The 15,753-nt window shown below is 37.5% G+C and overlaps 1 protein-coding gene across 2 annotated transcripts in view; it reads left to right on the top strand.

The window, feature by feature from the left end:
• PARG (poly(ADP-ribose) glycohydrolase) overlaps positions 1-15,753 on the top strand; it is a 65,252-nt gene that overhangs the window by 3,266 nt on the left and 46,233 nt on the right. Inside the window, exons 3-7 of one of the 2 annotated variants that reach the window (XM_035538457.2) lie at positions 1,782-2,774; positions 6,093-6,279; positions 7,554-7,676; positions 8,123-8,206; positions 10,283-10,357. In XM_035538457.2, the coding sequence (XP_035394350.1) occupies positions 1,782-2,774; positions 6,093-6,279; positions 7,554-7,676; positions 8,123-8,206; positions 10,283-10,357 (1,462 nt within the window). The remainder of the gene's footprint in view (positions 1-1,781; positions 2,775-6,092; positions 6,280-7,553; positions 7,677-8,122; positions 8,207-10,282; positions 10,358-15,753) is intronic. The other variant, XM_035538468.2, reaches the window with a different exon arrangement.

The following is a 15,753-nucleotide window of genomic DNA, read 5'->3' on the forward strand; positions in this document are numbered from 1 at the left end:
TATCAGATACCACTTTTCCGTCATCAAAATTATAAATATGCAAGTTTATTTTCTGTTGGTGTTTGATAATCATTAGAGATCAAAATCTATTAGCAGTGCTAAAATGATCAAGAAAACCCAGGAAAACTTCTGAATATGGTTAATACAGAAGTATGGAGCGCTCGGTTACAGGCTCACAGTTGCAAAGATGTTAAAAGGATGCTTAAGGAGGAAATGAATCTTTCTTCTTTCAGGTTCCCTTTAGAGTGTTGCTTTTAAATGCCCTTCCTCAGTCTCACTGACAGACTAAAGCCTAGTCAGTTTTAACCAGTTAAGCAGCCATGTAAACACTTAGCATTCTTCTCTATGGCTATTATTGGCATGATTTTAATTTATTCTATTTGAATTAGAACACTATTTTTTCAGATTTTTACCTCATCTTAAGTTGCCAACATCTTTTGTCAATATCTTTAAACAGTCGTTTATTGAGGTGGTTGCAGTAACATAACATTATTTTTCTTCATCAGAATTTTGGTGCAGGGAACAAATGCATAGGTGGGGATAATGTAAATTGTAATATGAAAGCCTCTAAAATTCAACTAATTTTTCTATGGGATAAGTTCCATGTTATCATCTGTTATTCCAAGCACACTGTATTTCTGGTGCTGTGTGGTTTTTTTGTTTGTTTTTACTCCTCTTCTGCAGAGATAAGGGTGCAAATGCTTTCTTTTTGTCCAGTGTTCTTTTAGAAGAGGTTCTGTTCATTCGTGAAGCAAATGAATGCCTTTGGGAATCTATTACGATCTTCAGTTGCTGAGTTTAGGATTGTGTGATAATCGTGTATTTTCCTGTTAATTGTAGATGGGGAAACTGGGCAATAACCAAAGTTTAACATGCTTAGTTTGCATATGAAATGCTGTAACAATATGTTCAGGAGAAGGTGTTGTTCGGAATGGTATGTTGACCAAGACTAGCCAATTTTTTTTTTTTAATATTCCTATGTCATCTTAATATTTCTCCTCATCAGTCAGCAGACACAAAGGTTAGCACGTAGAGGTGAAATGACTTGCCAGTGCCTTCCCGAGAAGTTTCAGTGGATCATGTGAAGTTCAGTGCATTTTCCCTTGAAATTGTTAGGACATATTTGTTTCCATTCTTTGTGTAAGACTTGGTGCAGGACAAATTAAGTTATTTTTCTCTTTAAAAATAATAGTTGATTTAATGTGTCTTTTATTGTTTTCTTTTCAGGTCTAAATATACCATACTATTACAGATCTTCAAAAATCAGAATAAAAAGCAAAGGTTGCTTATAAGAATAAGGAAGGAATATGACATTGTTGAGACTGTGGGTTACTGTGTCCTGCTTTTCTAACATATGAATTTGTAGTGCTGAGGGAATAGCTACAAAATTCAGTTCTTACTCTTGCTCTATTTAGCTGATTAAAAATAAGGTTGAGGATCATGACTTTGAACTTTTTATTTGGAGAAAATACTTAAAAAACAAACAAACAAACAAAAAAGACTTAATACTGATTTGATTTGAAAACAAGTATAATGAATGTCTGGAATAGATTACTAGGGTGAGCAACTGATTTATCATCCTTTAGATCCTTTAAATGGAAATAGGCTATTACATACTTCATTTCAGTAAAACTTGTTGGGTCGTGATAGTGCTCACTTAGGGTGTAATAGGTGAAATTCCATACTTCCTATTGTATGCTTATAACGACTCCCTTTAAAAAAAAACAACAGAAATTTCTTTTGGAGATAAGACATTAAATTCCTTTACTTCTCTTCCACAGCTTACAAAGCAAAATCAGTAACAATACTGAAGCAAATACCAAGATGACTTCCATTAAAAAAGAAAACTTCTGTGAGCACGATGTGAAAAAGCTAGAGAATGTTTGTCAGCAAAATTATCAAAAAATACCTGTGGAAGTTGGTGCAAAGCACGTAAATTTGCCTCAGACAGGCAGTGTGTATAACTGGGAGGCTGAGGACAAAGATCCAATCTTGGACAGAGAGACTGTGAAGGTCGGGCAGTCTGGAGACCTCTTTAAAAACGCCAACATCGATCAGATGCACAAAACTGGCAAGCAGGTTCAAAGAGGCTGTGAAGAAAGCGGTGATACTTGGACTCAGAGGAAGCTATCATCGGGCCGGTCTTTGAAAATGGGAAATACGAAACTTTCTTCAAAAGACACTGAGATAGATGGACAAGTGGCTTCGTGCAATTCGCAGAAGCCGAAGAGTTGCAATTCTGTCGATGTGGTCTGTATAACGGGTGAGGAAGAAGAAGGGGATGTAGTTCCAGAAAGCCCACTTTCAGACGCTGGTTGTGATGCTTGCGTACCTGACCTGGGGGGTCCTGGTAAACTGAGCAAATGCCCAAGTAGTTCAGGGGATTCACCTGCTTTTGAGAAAGAAAGTGAGCCAGAGTCACCAATGGATGTAGACAATTCTAAAAATAGCTGTCATGGCTCAGAGGCTGATGAAGAAACAAGTCCTTTTCTTGATGAGCGAGAGGAGAATAGTATGTCCAAATCCATAAACAAGTCTTTTAGAATTCAGTATGGGGATGCTGAACTGGAGTCAAGGAAGTCACGATTTTCTGCCAAGGGTTGTGAAGGCTTTGAGGGAATAGATAACTCCCTCAAAGAGGACGATCTGCATACAAAATCACCTGGGATCTTTCCTGCTACATCATCAGAATGCAAAGGTGCAAAACCAAGTGTGAAGAAAGACTCCAAAATCACCTCTCACTTCATGAGGATACCTAAAATTGAGGAAAAAAGGTAGCATTCTGTCTGCCTCTTCATCTGTTTGATTCACACTTGAAAATTTCTTTTCTCTTGATAAACTTCAGAGGCTTGTGTAAAGGGTATTGCAAAATGTATGTTAAGACATAAAGACAGCTCTGCTGCCAGCTTGAAGTGATTTATTTTTAATGGGACTGCTTTTTTTTAAAGGATATGTTTGCCCAGTGCAATTTTCTTTAAAATGATTAGAGATTTGTTAAAACTGGGAATTAAAGATACTGTAGGAAGGTGATTTTCTTTATCGAAGAAGTGATTTAAGATCATGAGATTTGATGCTTGAAAACAGCTGGTGGTACAGGGTTGCTTTACAAAGCATAGTTCTAGCATTCATTATTTCATTCAGAACATTTAGGGAAACTGACTTTTTATAGTTTTACTTTAGTTTTTGTCTCTGCTGTCAAACTACTGAATCAATTTTGTTGAAGCAGCAGTGCTACTGATGCTCTGATTGAGATGAACATGAAAAATTTCATTTTTGAAAGAAGTTGTAATGATGTGGTTGTTTTTTGGTCTTTATAATCTGGTGGAGAGGAGGACTAGTGAGTAGATATTACATCAATAGAAGCCTGAGCATGACCCAGGACTCTGTATGCTAGATGTTCCATAAGGACTAAAGGATAATCTCTGCCCTGAAGAGCTTAGGTTCAAGAGGGAGCTGAGAAAGTGAATAAACAGCAAAAGAGAAAGTGGAAATGAGGACAGTGTGTGTTGGTGCCAAAAGCAATTATCTCAGTAAACTGTCTCTAAAGTCCCAAGGTAAGGCAAGAAGGTAGCTTTGCTCCTCTTTGTTGTGAGCTCCTTCCAGATGCGAGTAGCAGCAGAGCCCATTCTTTTCAAGGAATTGAGCCAGAGCGTGCTGGAGGGTAGCTACCTGTTGGGAGGAGCTTGTGTTTGATAAATCTTGAGAGATGAATAGGCTGAGGGTGGACTTGGAAAACAAAAAGCAGAAGTTTTTAGGAAGTTGGATGGAAAACTTTGGAAAAGTATGGAAAAGGTGGTCATAAAGTTTAAAGGGGGGGGAGATTAGTGAATATTATTTTCACTCAATTGAGTACTGGCTGTTGTAACAAAGCAGCAGAGGTTGAAAGAGGCAGGCCTGCAGTTGTCTGTGCAGGCACCTAGTGTGTTGCCATAATTGCAAGTTTGAGAAGGGAAACTGACGGAGTTTTTGCTGTGTGGGTAGATGGAAATCCTAACAGTGCTTTACAGAGTAATTACTGGGTAGAGGATGAGGCTGTGGAGATGTTCTGGGTCTAATCAAGATGTGAAAGTTATAAACCCCAGTGCCTTGCAGAACCTTGCAAAGTAGTGGTATGGTCTGTGGTGCTTAGAGGGCAATTAGAAAATACTAAAGCTTTCCTCCAAAGACGAGTCCTCGTTAGACAAGGTCTACAGCTGAGATCTTAACTTGGGGAGGAAGAAGCAGAAGTGTATGGGACAGATATCAGTAGTGGGTAATGCTGTGCCAGAGTCGCTGTTTGGCTGTCAGATGCGCACAGCAGGCCCGTACCAAGCATCACACCGATGTGGCTGCGCCGTTTGCAAGTGATCGGCTAGGTCGGGGCACTGTCTGCGCCTGAAGGTGCTGGCATATGCAGACACAGTGAACAGGTTGGACAACATCTTTATCCAAGGGTGGAGCAAGTTTGCTAAGGGGAATTTAGGGGGTGTAAACAGGACCTCAAAGTATAGGCTTTTATCTTGTTTTGCATTTTGCTCTGAGAACTTTATCTTTTGCATGAGGAACATGTGGTTTCACATCAGATATACAGCTAAGGCAAAGTCAGGTCTCTAGGAATGGTCACAGCTGCAGTGAAGAGGCTCTTAGCTGGTCCGGCCAAACTGTGTGGTTGCTGTCCAGGAGAGAGAAGAGTAGGAAGGTCCACTGAGAACAGCGTAGGGGTGGTGTTGAGAGAAGTGCAAGCTGGGCAGACGTGCAGTTAGCATGGTCAGTGCGACGTGCTGAGTGCTGCTGTATGTTGTGCGATGGTGGTGTTTGTGCAGGGGGAAGGGAACCAAGTTTGTAATGGATTGTCGTTTCTCTTCTTGTTAATTTCCAAGTAATATTTGTCTCCTGTGTCAGTTTACAAGGCTGCTAAACTTGGCATGCATTTGAGAAAGGTACGTTCAAACACAACAGTAATCTAAAAGCAGCCTTCTCCAGAAATAAGGTGTAAGTTAAGAGGGTTTCCCTGTAGTTATATTTTCTGATATCACAGCAAAACATGAGGAAGAAAGAGGATTTTTTTAAGCAAAACTGTGTGGATTATATGCTTAGCTCCACAGACTTTTTTTTCGTGTTTGAATCTTCTTTAAAGGAAAATGAGTGCACCCATTGCATGTGTTCCATGCTATTTGAACAGAATTGGTAGAGGTTTCAGTTTTGTCTTTAAAAAAATAAAAATAAAATAAAAACAACAACAAACCAAAAAGAAACACCAACAGAAGAAACTGGCATATTTTCTCTTATGGTATAAGATTTTTGATGCATTTCACAGCTTTTCAAGAGCATTACTGCATCAAATGCTCAATCAATATGATTATATTGATAAACTTACTTGTTTCCAAGTTTTATTTCTATCATAGACCTCCTTTTAGTTCTGTTATTGGGGGAAAAAAGTCTGCTTCTTTTTCTATGCCTGTGTGTAACATGAGTCTCTTTTTTGTTGGTACAGAGTTGGTTTGTTGGGCATTTGCATGTTTTGTATGGGTTTTCAGCAGGTTCAGATTTTCTTCAGCAAAATATCTTGGATCTGTGGAAATATCTATGATTGTTGAAGATGTTTTGTTCACCTGTGTTAGGTTACTTTTAAATTTAAACACTTATTGCAAGTATAGTTGGCATGAAAAACACAACCCTGGTGAGAAAAGGTGATTGAGTAGGTACTAGTTTAAAGAGGGAGTGTGCGCATCTGTATTCTAGAGAAGAGTGTGTAGAAGAGATCCTGGCAAATGCTGATCTATCTTCTGTGTCTGGTGAGATCTCTGCTAAGGAATAAGATAATGATTGAGCACGTGGATAAACAGAGCCTGCTGGGAACGAACATGGCTCTTTAGAGGAAAAACCTGCCTTGCTAACCTACTGCAGTTCAGGGAAGGTGTGTGTAGAGAAAAGTGTTTTGGTGGGCACCGTGTACGTGGATGTGTCAGGGAGGAGGCTGTTAGCGGTAGGAGTTTTCCCAAGACTAATGTTTGTCCTGGGGTCACAGCAAAGGCTAGCAAATAAACTGACTTGTTTATAAATGTAAGGCTGAAGTGGAAATAAAATGTTTCAATGTATTTCTATTTTAACAGCAGGAAAGAAAAGTGTGAATTCAAACCCCACAGGCCAGGAAGGAAGATACCTAAATATATGCCACCTCCTCTTCCAACTAATAGGAAGTGGTTTGGGACACCAATTGAAGAGATGAGAAGAATGCCCATGTGCGGGGCCCGTCTTCCTCACCTGAGACCCTCAGCCAATCATACAGTAACCATCAGAGTAAGATACTTCTGTGCTGAAATCAAATTTCATAAAGAATTGTTCAATAACGTGAAATGCCATACGTTAGTCTCACAGTATTAGCAGGTTGTGGGAATCTTTCTTTGCCATTCCTTGTGGGCAGACTGGGACAACTGACTTTCCTGAAAATTGACTTTTTGATGCATAAATTTAGGGTATTGGGACTCTGAAGAAATGTAATTTGGGCTTTACTGCCTCTAGACTATTAGGGACAAATATTTGTCTTTTGCATAGGTGCATGTGTACTTCCTTGTCTGATTTGAGAACTGTGGGAGTTTAAATATATCTGCAAGTAAAATTTATACTTCAACGCTTTTATGTTATATTTTAATTTTAATACAATTCAGGTTTTGGTTCGGGATATATAAAAGGTTCGAAGTGTTCAAGATATGGAGAGAGAGGAAGAAAAGACAAATTACTAGCAGTTTTATCGCTGTATTTTAGGCCAGATCTGACGTATATGTCTTACTCCTTTGGAGTAATATGCAAATTATTTTATTAATAAAATTTGACAAGTAACCTGTAAGGTTATGGGTGAATCCTAAACAAAAGAAGAGCACATTAGGTTTAAATGCAAATAACAAGAAAATCAGTGCTGCCAGAAAGCTGTACAGCAGGTTAGATCTTTAACATCCCATCACTTATTTTTTACATTTCTGATGCTATGTGGAATAAACGTGAAATATTACTACATCTGTAATGATTTATCGTTCTTTTCAATGTCAGATTAAAGAATGTGATTTCTATATATAGCAATGGTTACATTTGGAACTCTATTTTAAGTATTTGGGAAATATTTGCATGAAACTATATGGGTGCTTCTTAAATTTATAAATGAGGAAGTCTTCAGCTGATAATTAGGACATAAATAATTTCATGTATAACCTTTATTTCACTATGCATCAAGAGGTCAAATGATATTCTTTTCACCAAGTTTAAGACTTGAGGGGAACTTCAAGATTCTGTAGTTTTTACCTCTAGTCTGAAAGGAGATACTGAATTTTTCCCACTCATTTCTCACTGCATGTTCACCTGTGGCTTTGAGCTGTGTCTGATGTTACTGTGGATTTAACAGAGCGAAAGATGGATTTTTCTAACCAAATAGCTTGTTGTAACTTTCTCTATTCCAAAAGAGGTAGTCGTAGATGAGCTTTTTCTTAACTAAATTTCTGATCTTTATTTTTTCCATTTAAAAAAAATCTGAAAGTAGAGTCTGAGTTATTTTTTTTTTTCTTCCTCCTTCTGTGTTTTAGGTAGATCTTCTGAGGGAAGGAGAGGTACCTAAACCTTTCCCAACTCACTACAAAGATTTGTGGGACAACAAACATGTTAAAATGCCGTGCTCAGAACAAAATTTATACCCTGTAGAGGATGAGGTAAGACAAAACACAGGAGTGCAATAAAATAAAACTGACTTACATATAGATACGTTTTCGGTGTACTATATTTTCACACATGCTTGGTTGTCAAGCTGGGTATGGAAACTGGAGGATCTAGTAGATGAACATCTGGTCTGAAAAAGCTAAATTCTGGGTTGTGATGTTTCAAACAAAGGGGAAGCCTTTTTTCTTTTATTTGTTTTACTTAACCTTTTTATGTGATGGCATATATTATATATTTGCTTTTTTTTTGGGGACGCCAACAAATACGAATGAAAGTGATACAAAAGTACTTTACAGATACCCAAAATATTTTGTTTATTTTTAAAGAAATTCACAAAGTAACCCTTAAAATTTTGTGGCAAGGAAGTTAATTATTATTAAATATATAATTCTGTTTTGAATAACTTCATCTGACTTTATTTTGGGCTTTTGTTTTAAAGAATGGAGATAGAACTGCTGGAAGTCGATGGGAACTAATCCAAACTGCCTTACTTAACAAATTTACATGCTCCCACGATTTGAAGGTAAGTTTGTCAGTTTGAAATCAGGTCTATATGCATAAATGTATAGAAGTACTTTAAACCTTTCTGTGTACTGTTGTCAGTAAGTCTGGCTCAGTCCTATATATTTGCTATTAAAAATAAATTAGTAAACAATCTCTGCTGTTCAAGGGATTTCCTAATAAATTCTACAAATTCAAAGGTGGAAGCTGGGAAACATTTTGATTTTCTCCCTGTGATCACCTCTGGTATCTTAGATTTCTTAAATAACAGCTTTGCTGTACTGCTGCTCTAAATATAATAGCTGCTGAACAGCATTATCGAGGTCATGTGTTTAATTCTCTTAAGGTGTGTGGTGTTAGCTTTTTGTTTGTTTCTTTTTTAAACTCAACTAATTATAAAAAGATTATCACACTGTTTTTGGAACTTCAGTGTGTAATCTGTTTCCTTCCCAATTAGGAGACTCTGGTTAATTAAAAGAATTAAACTGAAGGTTTAAAAATAGTACTCTTAGTTGTTTAGAATCCATTGTCTTCCTCTACCTGCTTTCACATCTTCTGATATAGTTCTATTTTGAAGAGCTCTGCAGGTTATTTGATGCTTGAAAAACAACTGCTCAGAGTGCTAGGCAGTACACACATTGATTAAATAATTGCCACCAGTAATTTTATTTAGAAATTATTCAGCAGTCAGTTACAGAGAAATTACTTTATTGTGGAAGCTACAAAGGCCTTCATGGAAAAAACATCTTTTGTAAATGGCAAGGACGTCATGAAAACTGGGTTGTGATGAAGCTGCTCTCAGTTCCTATTAGATTCTCTGTTGGCTTGTCACTTCTTAGATCATGAGACAGAGCATTTAAATATCCCTGTTAGCTCTGCAGTTCCCTATGCAGATGCAGAAAGAATTCTAAATTTTCATCTGTCTAATGAACTGTTAAAATGCCCCTTGCTGAAATCTTTATACTGACATCTGCTGTCAATATTAGATGCTCATACTTGACTCTTAAATCTTGGTATTTTGCTGTATCGCATTTAATCAGGGAAAAAAGACTTCTATTACTCTGTTAAAGAGGCAATTCTGTCTGAGAGTTTCTATGGCTTGCTTGGTGTGTTTTCTTGTTACCGTGCTGCTTAGAACGAAGTACTGTATATGCAATATGCTTGCACACAATGTCTAGGAAAAAAGTTCAGATTCTTAAGTGTTCCCACTGAATTTCTTAGCTCTTGTTAAAACAAATTCTACTCCATAAATCTGTACAAAGCTGTCCAGTGGTAACTACTACTTCGTTGATAAATATAGCATGCAGGCTTCTTCTATAGCCAGGAAGGTAGGGTGATGCACAGAAAAGTGAGTTTGAAAAATAACTGTTCACAACAGCATACTCGATTCAAGTTGCTGAAAAAATCTTCAAGTTTTGGAGACTAATGCTCTGTTGATAAATCTTACTGTTCTTGTTGGCTCTTCCATCAGGACTTAATGAATTTTAATTTGTAGCAGCTTAGAATTGCTATTAGTGTTTTTTGTTTTTTTTTGCTAAAAATAACGTAATTCAGATTATACCTGAAAGGCAAAGAAGACTATAGAAAAGCTGCAGATACACTTTGAGTGAATAACTACTGTCCCCCAGCAACTTGTGAAATTTACTTTTGTTAGTTTTGTTTTTATTTGATGTTTTTTCCTGAGAGCTTTTTTAAGCTGGTTCTTGTGAAGGGTCTAGTTGATTTTGTTATGGTTCTGATTCTTTAGTCTGCTGAACTGGTAAAAGTTCTGCTAGACTGCTGAGGGATGCTTTTTCTACCTCTATAAAGAAAGCAAGTTCTGGGCAGGGTGGAGTATTTATATTGTGTGTTGTAGGCATATGCAAATATACCACGGAGCACTACTGGCTCTAGCTTGCTCAATGCTGGACCTAAAATGCGGGGTTTGGTATCATTCAGAGCTGCACCATATTAATACAGTTGCATGGATTTAGGTAGGCTCTGTGACAGGTGGTATCCACTAGATGGTACTATTTCTTCAAAAAGGAAATTAATAAAATTATTTTTCTTTTGTTAACTGAATGTGTCTCTGCTTTATTTTGTTGTGCTCTTTCCGTAGGAGGCTATACTGAGATACAACGTTGCTTATGCCAAGAAATGGGACTTCACAGCTCTTACTGACTTCTGTGACAAGGTAAACCATGTTGATTGAAAATAGGAAGAAAGGCAAAATGTAAATGACTTGTCTTCATGTCGTAGTACTTTTGGCTTCCTTTCCCTTTTCAAGAGTAAAGGTATTGCAGTCATTTAAGTGGATAGTTACTTGCCTGATAACTTCAGTTAAAATAATAATTAGACTTTATGAACTGGATTCATTTTAAATCATAAGCAGCTGATTTGGGTGCGTTGGTAACAACTAAGGTTACTGAAGGTAAGGTGAACAATGCCTTTTTTGTTTATGGAAACCGTATTTATTAATCAGTTGTGTTGACTTTTCCAGTGTGATGGTTTCTTGTTTTAAAAAATGTTGCTTTGTACTTTCTTAAACAACTTTAATGCTGCATTACAGTGATGTTTGTATAGACTGTGATTTGGTGGTCTAGCGCTAAAATTTGGCTGTATGCTGGGATGATTAATTTAAACTGTGAAGACTCTTGAAAGATTGCAGTGGTTTGTATGATTTTGTATTAGCTTCTCAGAAAAGAATGGAATAGAAGAATGAGTAGTAGGTGGCAAATGCACGTTGGGCTACTTTTAGTATATGTCCTGACTGATGATCAGAAACTAGGCTAGTTAATACAGTACGGGAGATGAAATGAGATGTAATAGAAAGCATATTATTTTTTTCCAGCTCAGAAGTTGTGTACCTGTGCTTGTTTTTTGGGTAAGGGGTTGCTAAGTAGCATTTAGGTTCAGTGGAAACTAAATTTGATTTGAAGTGAATTTGTTAATTACATATGTTTAAAACGGATGTCTGCTCTATTCATGTGATTAGAGGACTGTGCTTTCTGTTGCCTCTTTCTGTTGCTGATAGGGACTGCTATTTTACAGGAGTTTTGTTTCGCATGCAATGTTATTGCTGACAGAAGGTAGCTACAGAAATGCTGGTGGTATCTCTCATGTTTGCTGGCTATGAGAGCTACTGTGTTGGCCCATCTTGCCAGTTTAGTGCTCCCTCCGTGTTTTTCAGACTGTTGTGATGGAGATTGTAGACATTTGGCCTCTCTTGCTCCTGTTGCCTCTTGTACTACTCCAAGTTAACTTGGCTTGTTCAGTTGGCCTTTAACTATTCGTGTTTGTGTTATCAAAGAATACATATTTAAATTACTACAAAATGTTTTTAAAGCATGTCATTTTGTTTAAAATGATATATTTAAAAATATTCTCAGGAATGGTCAGATTTGCACCATATCGTTACGAATGCATCTGAGCTTGTCTTGATGGTTTTGTCGTGTATCTGGGAGTTCAGAAACAGGGGTGATTAGATTCAGAGGTCATCAGGCAGGGAGAGCAAGTTAAATCAGCTGTCTTCAGAGAAGAGAGGAGCAATAGGGAAATAAACTGTCTATCGGGCATCAAATCTTTCACCAAGAGTGAAAAGGCAATTTCTGTCACCTGGGAATGGTGATTTACTTCTGAGGCTCCCCGATGAAGGGAGGAAAACAGTTTAAAAACATGAATTTTAGACTAACTTGAAGAGCATGCAGCACTACATTAAATGAGTAACAGTGAAGCACTATAGAATAGTGGCCCCTTATCTATAGGAGCAAAATCATAGCCTGGCTTTGTTTGTTGAATATATTGAGTTTAGTGAAGGGGATGTGTGGAGGGGAAACATGCAGAAAGATGCTTAAAATCTCTATTATTAAGAGATGTGTGAACTCTTCAAGCTTTGTAAATCAATAAGGCATCTGCTTTCAAAGCATTTACAGTCTGCTTATCTGAGCAGCTTTTCAGTGAGAAGGTGAGATCCTCTCTGGAAATACCCTGAATACACTAGCTGTAGTGGAGTGTGCCTTTTGGAGTTCTTGTATTTGGGAGCTAATGATTAAGGGCTTACCATTGGCTCCTGTGTTTTCTTTTTTTTTATCCCATGGTTTTGAGGGAAGAGGGAAAGCATTTCAGGTGATATTTGCTCACCAGAAGTTGAATGGTTTGCTTGAAAAGAAAGCTGGCTCAAGTAATCAGGCAAAGGGTGGAGCAGCCCAATAGAGAGTTGTGGGAAATAGTCGCAAATATGTATTAAAAGAAAGAGATAAGACGGTCTATGAGCCTCAAACATCTGTATTCCTGGGCACTGTCAACTCCTAATACATTTTTAACCAAGAATTCTGTCGCCTGATTTAGAAGGGAACTGGGTCCACAAATCTAGTGGTGTGTATTTTGGTGCCTCATTTGGGCCATTATGTTGAGATAGCACTTTAATGGGCCTGTGTTTGGGGAATTATAAAACCACATTTGATACTATTTATTCCAGTTCTGGGCACAGCTCACCTCATCTATTAATCCGTTAAAGTTTTCTTATCAGTGGCTTTTTCTTACTTTGTGTTTCATATTTTAAGTAGTTTCCTTCCAAGTTACACAGACAAAATAGGCAATCTTCTAAAAACCTACCTGTGAGATTCAAATCAATTTTGGTCTAATAATAGTAATTACTAGTTTCTTGGACTTGTTTTTCTATAAGATGAAATACTTTGAACTTTCTCAACTAATGGGAAATAAATACTGTGTGTGTGACCCAGGTTTTCTGCTGTGTAGGTGTGGGTCACGTTTTTTTCCACTGTCTGGTACTAAAATGCATGTTCAGTACCAAAAAACAAATTGACATGAGTAGAGCAAGGTCTAGAAAGAAGGGCTCTTCCCTGTAAGACTGATGGTGTTTGAGCGGTCAGCTCACAGTTTTTGTTGTCCTGTGCTATATAGAGGCACTTAATTTTGAATCTGTCATATTGAATTAGTAAAAGAGTGATTTAATCTCCTGAAGTGGACTCTTCTGTCTTGCTGAAGTTTTTTTGAATGGTCAGACTTGTTGGGTGGCTTGGTGGAAGCTTCCAGGAAAGCCTGGTGGTTTCATGCAGACTGTATTGCTTTAATTGGTTCCTGTGCCATCGCTTGCTCTATAGGCCTGACCACAACACCTATGGTTCTTGGATGGCAACAAGAGTTCAGTAGTGCATTGAAGCTGATGGAGAAATGTATATGCAATAAAACAAGTGCCCTTCTCCCTCACCATCTTGCAGTGCAGTTCCTGGCATCCAGAGGTAACCCCAGCATGTGGTGTAGAGCTGAGCTGAGCATCTTTGTCTTTTTCTAACGCTTACTTTGCAAGGTGGGCCACTTATGGCTCTGGACAGTATGCTAATGGAAGTCTTCCAAAGGTAGCTCATTTTTTAGACCTGGAACTCAAACACAAGAGGAAGGGTATTTTCCTCCTCTTATGATTCTCTACCATACTTGGTCTTCTGTGTAGCTGGTAGGATCAGGAGTCTGTAGAACAAAATGTAATACAATGAATTCATTCAGTGGAGACAAGTTTCACAAACCAATTCAACTTTGTCACATAAAGCCAATAAGTTAATTGCTTTGAAATACCCAAGCAGCACCGGGCTAAAGCTTTCTTTTATTTAATAATACTGTTTTACAGAAAGAACTGTTATTTGGGAGAAAAAATAAGTCAGGTATCAGCACAGTAGTGGTTACTTTTTCTTTTGATGTGTTTCTGGCTGGATATGTTTATGAAGTTCATTGTCCTTTCTCGCCAAGCTTTATCCCAAAGGTTTGTGTATATTTACAGTCTTGGGGCATAAATGGAAAACTAGGCATTTTGACCTTGTAGGCATAAACTTATCTACAACAGTGAGACTGGATTTTGTGACATCTTTTGCTTCTTTGTGCTTCAAATTTTGGGTTTAAAATGTAATAGAAGTCTTTCCGAATTCTTCTCCGCACAAAAAACAAACAAACAAAAAAAATAATGAAACATGCATACATACCCTGACAAATAGAGGTGGACCAGTCCTACAAAGATTTGTCAGAAGAGGGAGCCCTCATGCTATTTTCAAAAAACTTCTGTGCCAGTTAATGTTTGAATGCAGAATTCATATTTGTACAGTAAAGTAAATTTGGGGGCTTGGTGGTGTTTTTTTGTTGTTGTTTCTTTTAAAAAGTTCATAGTACCCATCAGTAATGTGCATCAAGCTCTCGGTGGCTTATTTGCTTCAGACACCTGACAGTTTTGTTGTCCTCTATGGAATTTCCGCACAGTCATATTGATTTGTTCTTCCATCTGTTTGTTAATATTGGCAAACAGGCTTAGGATTTATTCAAGTTATTACTTACTGGGTGAGAATTATTAGTGCTAACATTTTTCATCTTACTTGCAAAATTTTGTCATTTGAAAGTCATCCTTGCATCATTTTCCCAGAAATTAACTAGAAACCAGAGAAGAAAGTATGAACAGCAAGCAGAAAAGGGAACGTGAGGAAGCTGCTGTGGATGCAGCTGTCTTGAGACCCACACCAATGTGTGTGTGGATGAGCTTTGTTTACGTGAATGGTGATAGCACGTAATAAATTGACAATCTTGTAATCTACACTGCTATGTACTATAGTAGGTTATTTTTTTGTTTGTTTGTTTTTGTTGTTGTTTTCCCTTGTAGATCGGCCCTTCCGCTTGTAGGCAAGTCCAAACTCTTTTTTGTTCTTTCCAGAGTGCAGGAAATAAAAAGTCATCGTTCAGGACTTAAGCCTTATACTAATCTCTAGCAGTAGCAACTTCATTTAAAGGGAAAAAAAGAGAGTCTATCATTTAGGATGATCACGTGGCCTGCTGCTTTAGTTAGGACTTGCTTGTTCTGGACATTCTTTGTTATTGCATTGTTCTAAAGTCTCTTAGTGCAAAAGCATAATTCTTACTAAGGCTGTTTCATGAGTTCTTCCTCTTATGGCTTACGTTTGTTCTGTTCTTTCAGGAACAGGGGAGTGTTTTTAAACCTGAAAGTTACATGACTTTGTATACATAGTGCCTAAATTCCTTAGTAGGTGATCTTTTTTTAAAAAAAAAAAAAAAATCCATTTTAGTTTTGTAGTGTACAAGAACTTAAGTCCGCAGCACTTATGTTGTAAAGCTTCAGGAACTTAATGACATAGAACCACTGTCATCATTAAAATCTGAACTGGTCTTAGATGAACCCGTCTGTGAACAGCCTCATGTTTTGTTTTTGTCCTTTGCACTAGAACTGCATGAAATTGAATTATTGGGTCCCATTTGAAACTTGGGAGATTTAGCAGCAATACTTAATAACAAATCTACTGGAAAAATATGCAGGAAAGGTGCTTAAAGTTTCGAAAAGGAACTCTTCAGGCAACGAAGCAACAATGGGAGCTTTGATTGTCCACGTTGTTTAATTTCAGACTTCTAAAGTCCTTTGAAACCTGGAGGATAACTATGGCACTTGCATCTTATTTGTAGTGTCAGAAAACAAAGGAATATGCTTTATAATTTTACCTTGCGTGTTATCTAAGTTATAGGCTCTTCTCATTTGAGTTCTGTGAGTTATCTGAAAAAATGTGTCATACTGTCTCTTACAGA

This window comes from Cygnus atratus, chromosome 7, assembly GCF_013377495.2.
Source record: "Cygnus atratus isolate AKBS03 ecotype Queensland, Australia chromosome 7, CAtr_DNAZoo_HiC_assembly, whole genome shotgun sequence".
Taxonomy (NCBI): domain Eukaryota; kingdom Metazoa; phylum Chordata; class Aves; order Anseriformes; family Anatidae; genus Cygnus; species Cygnus atratus.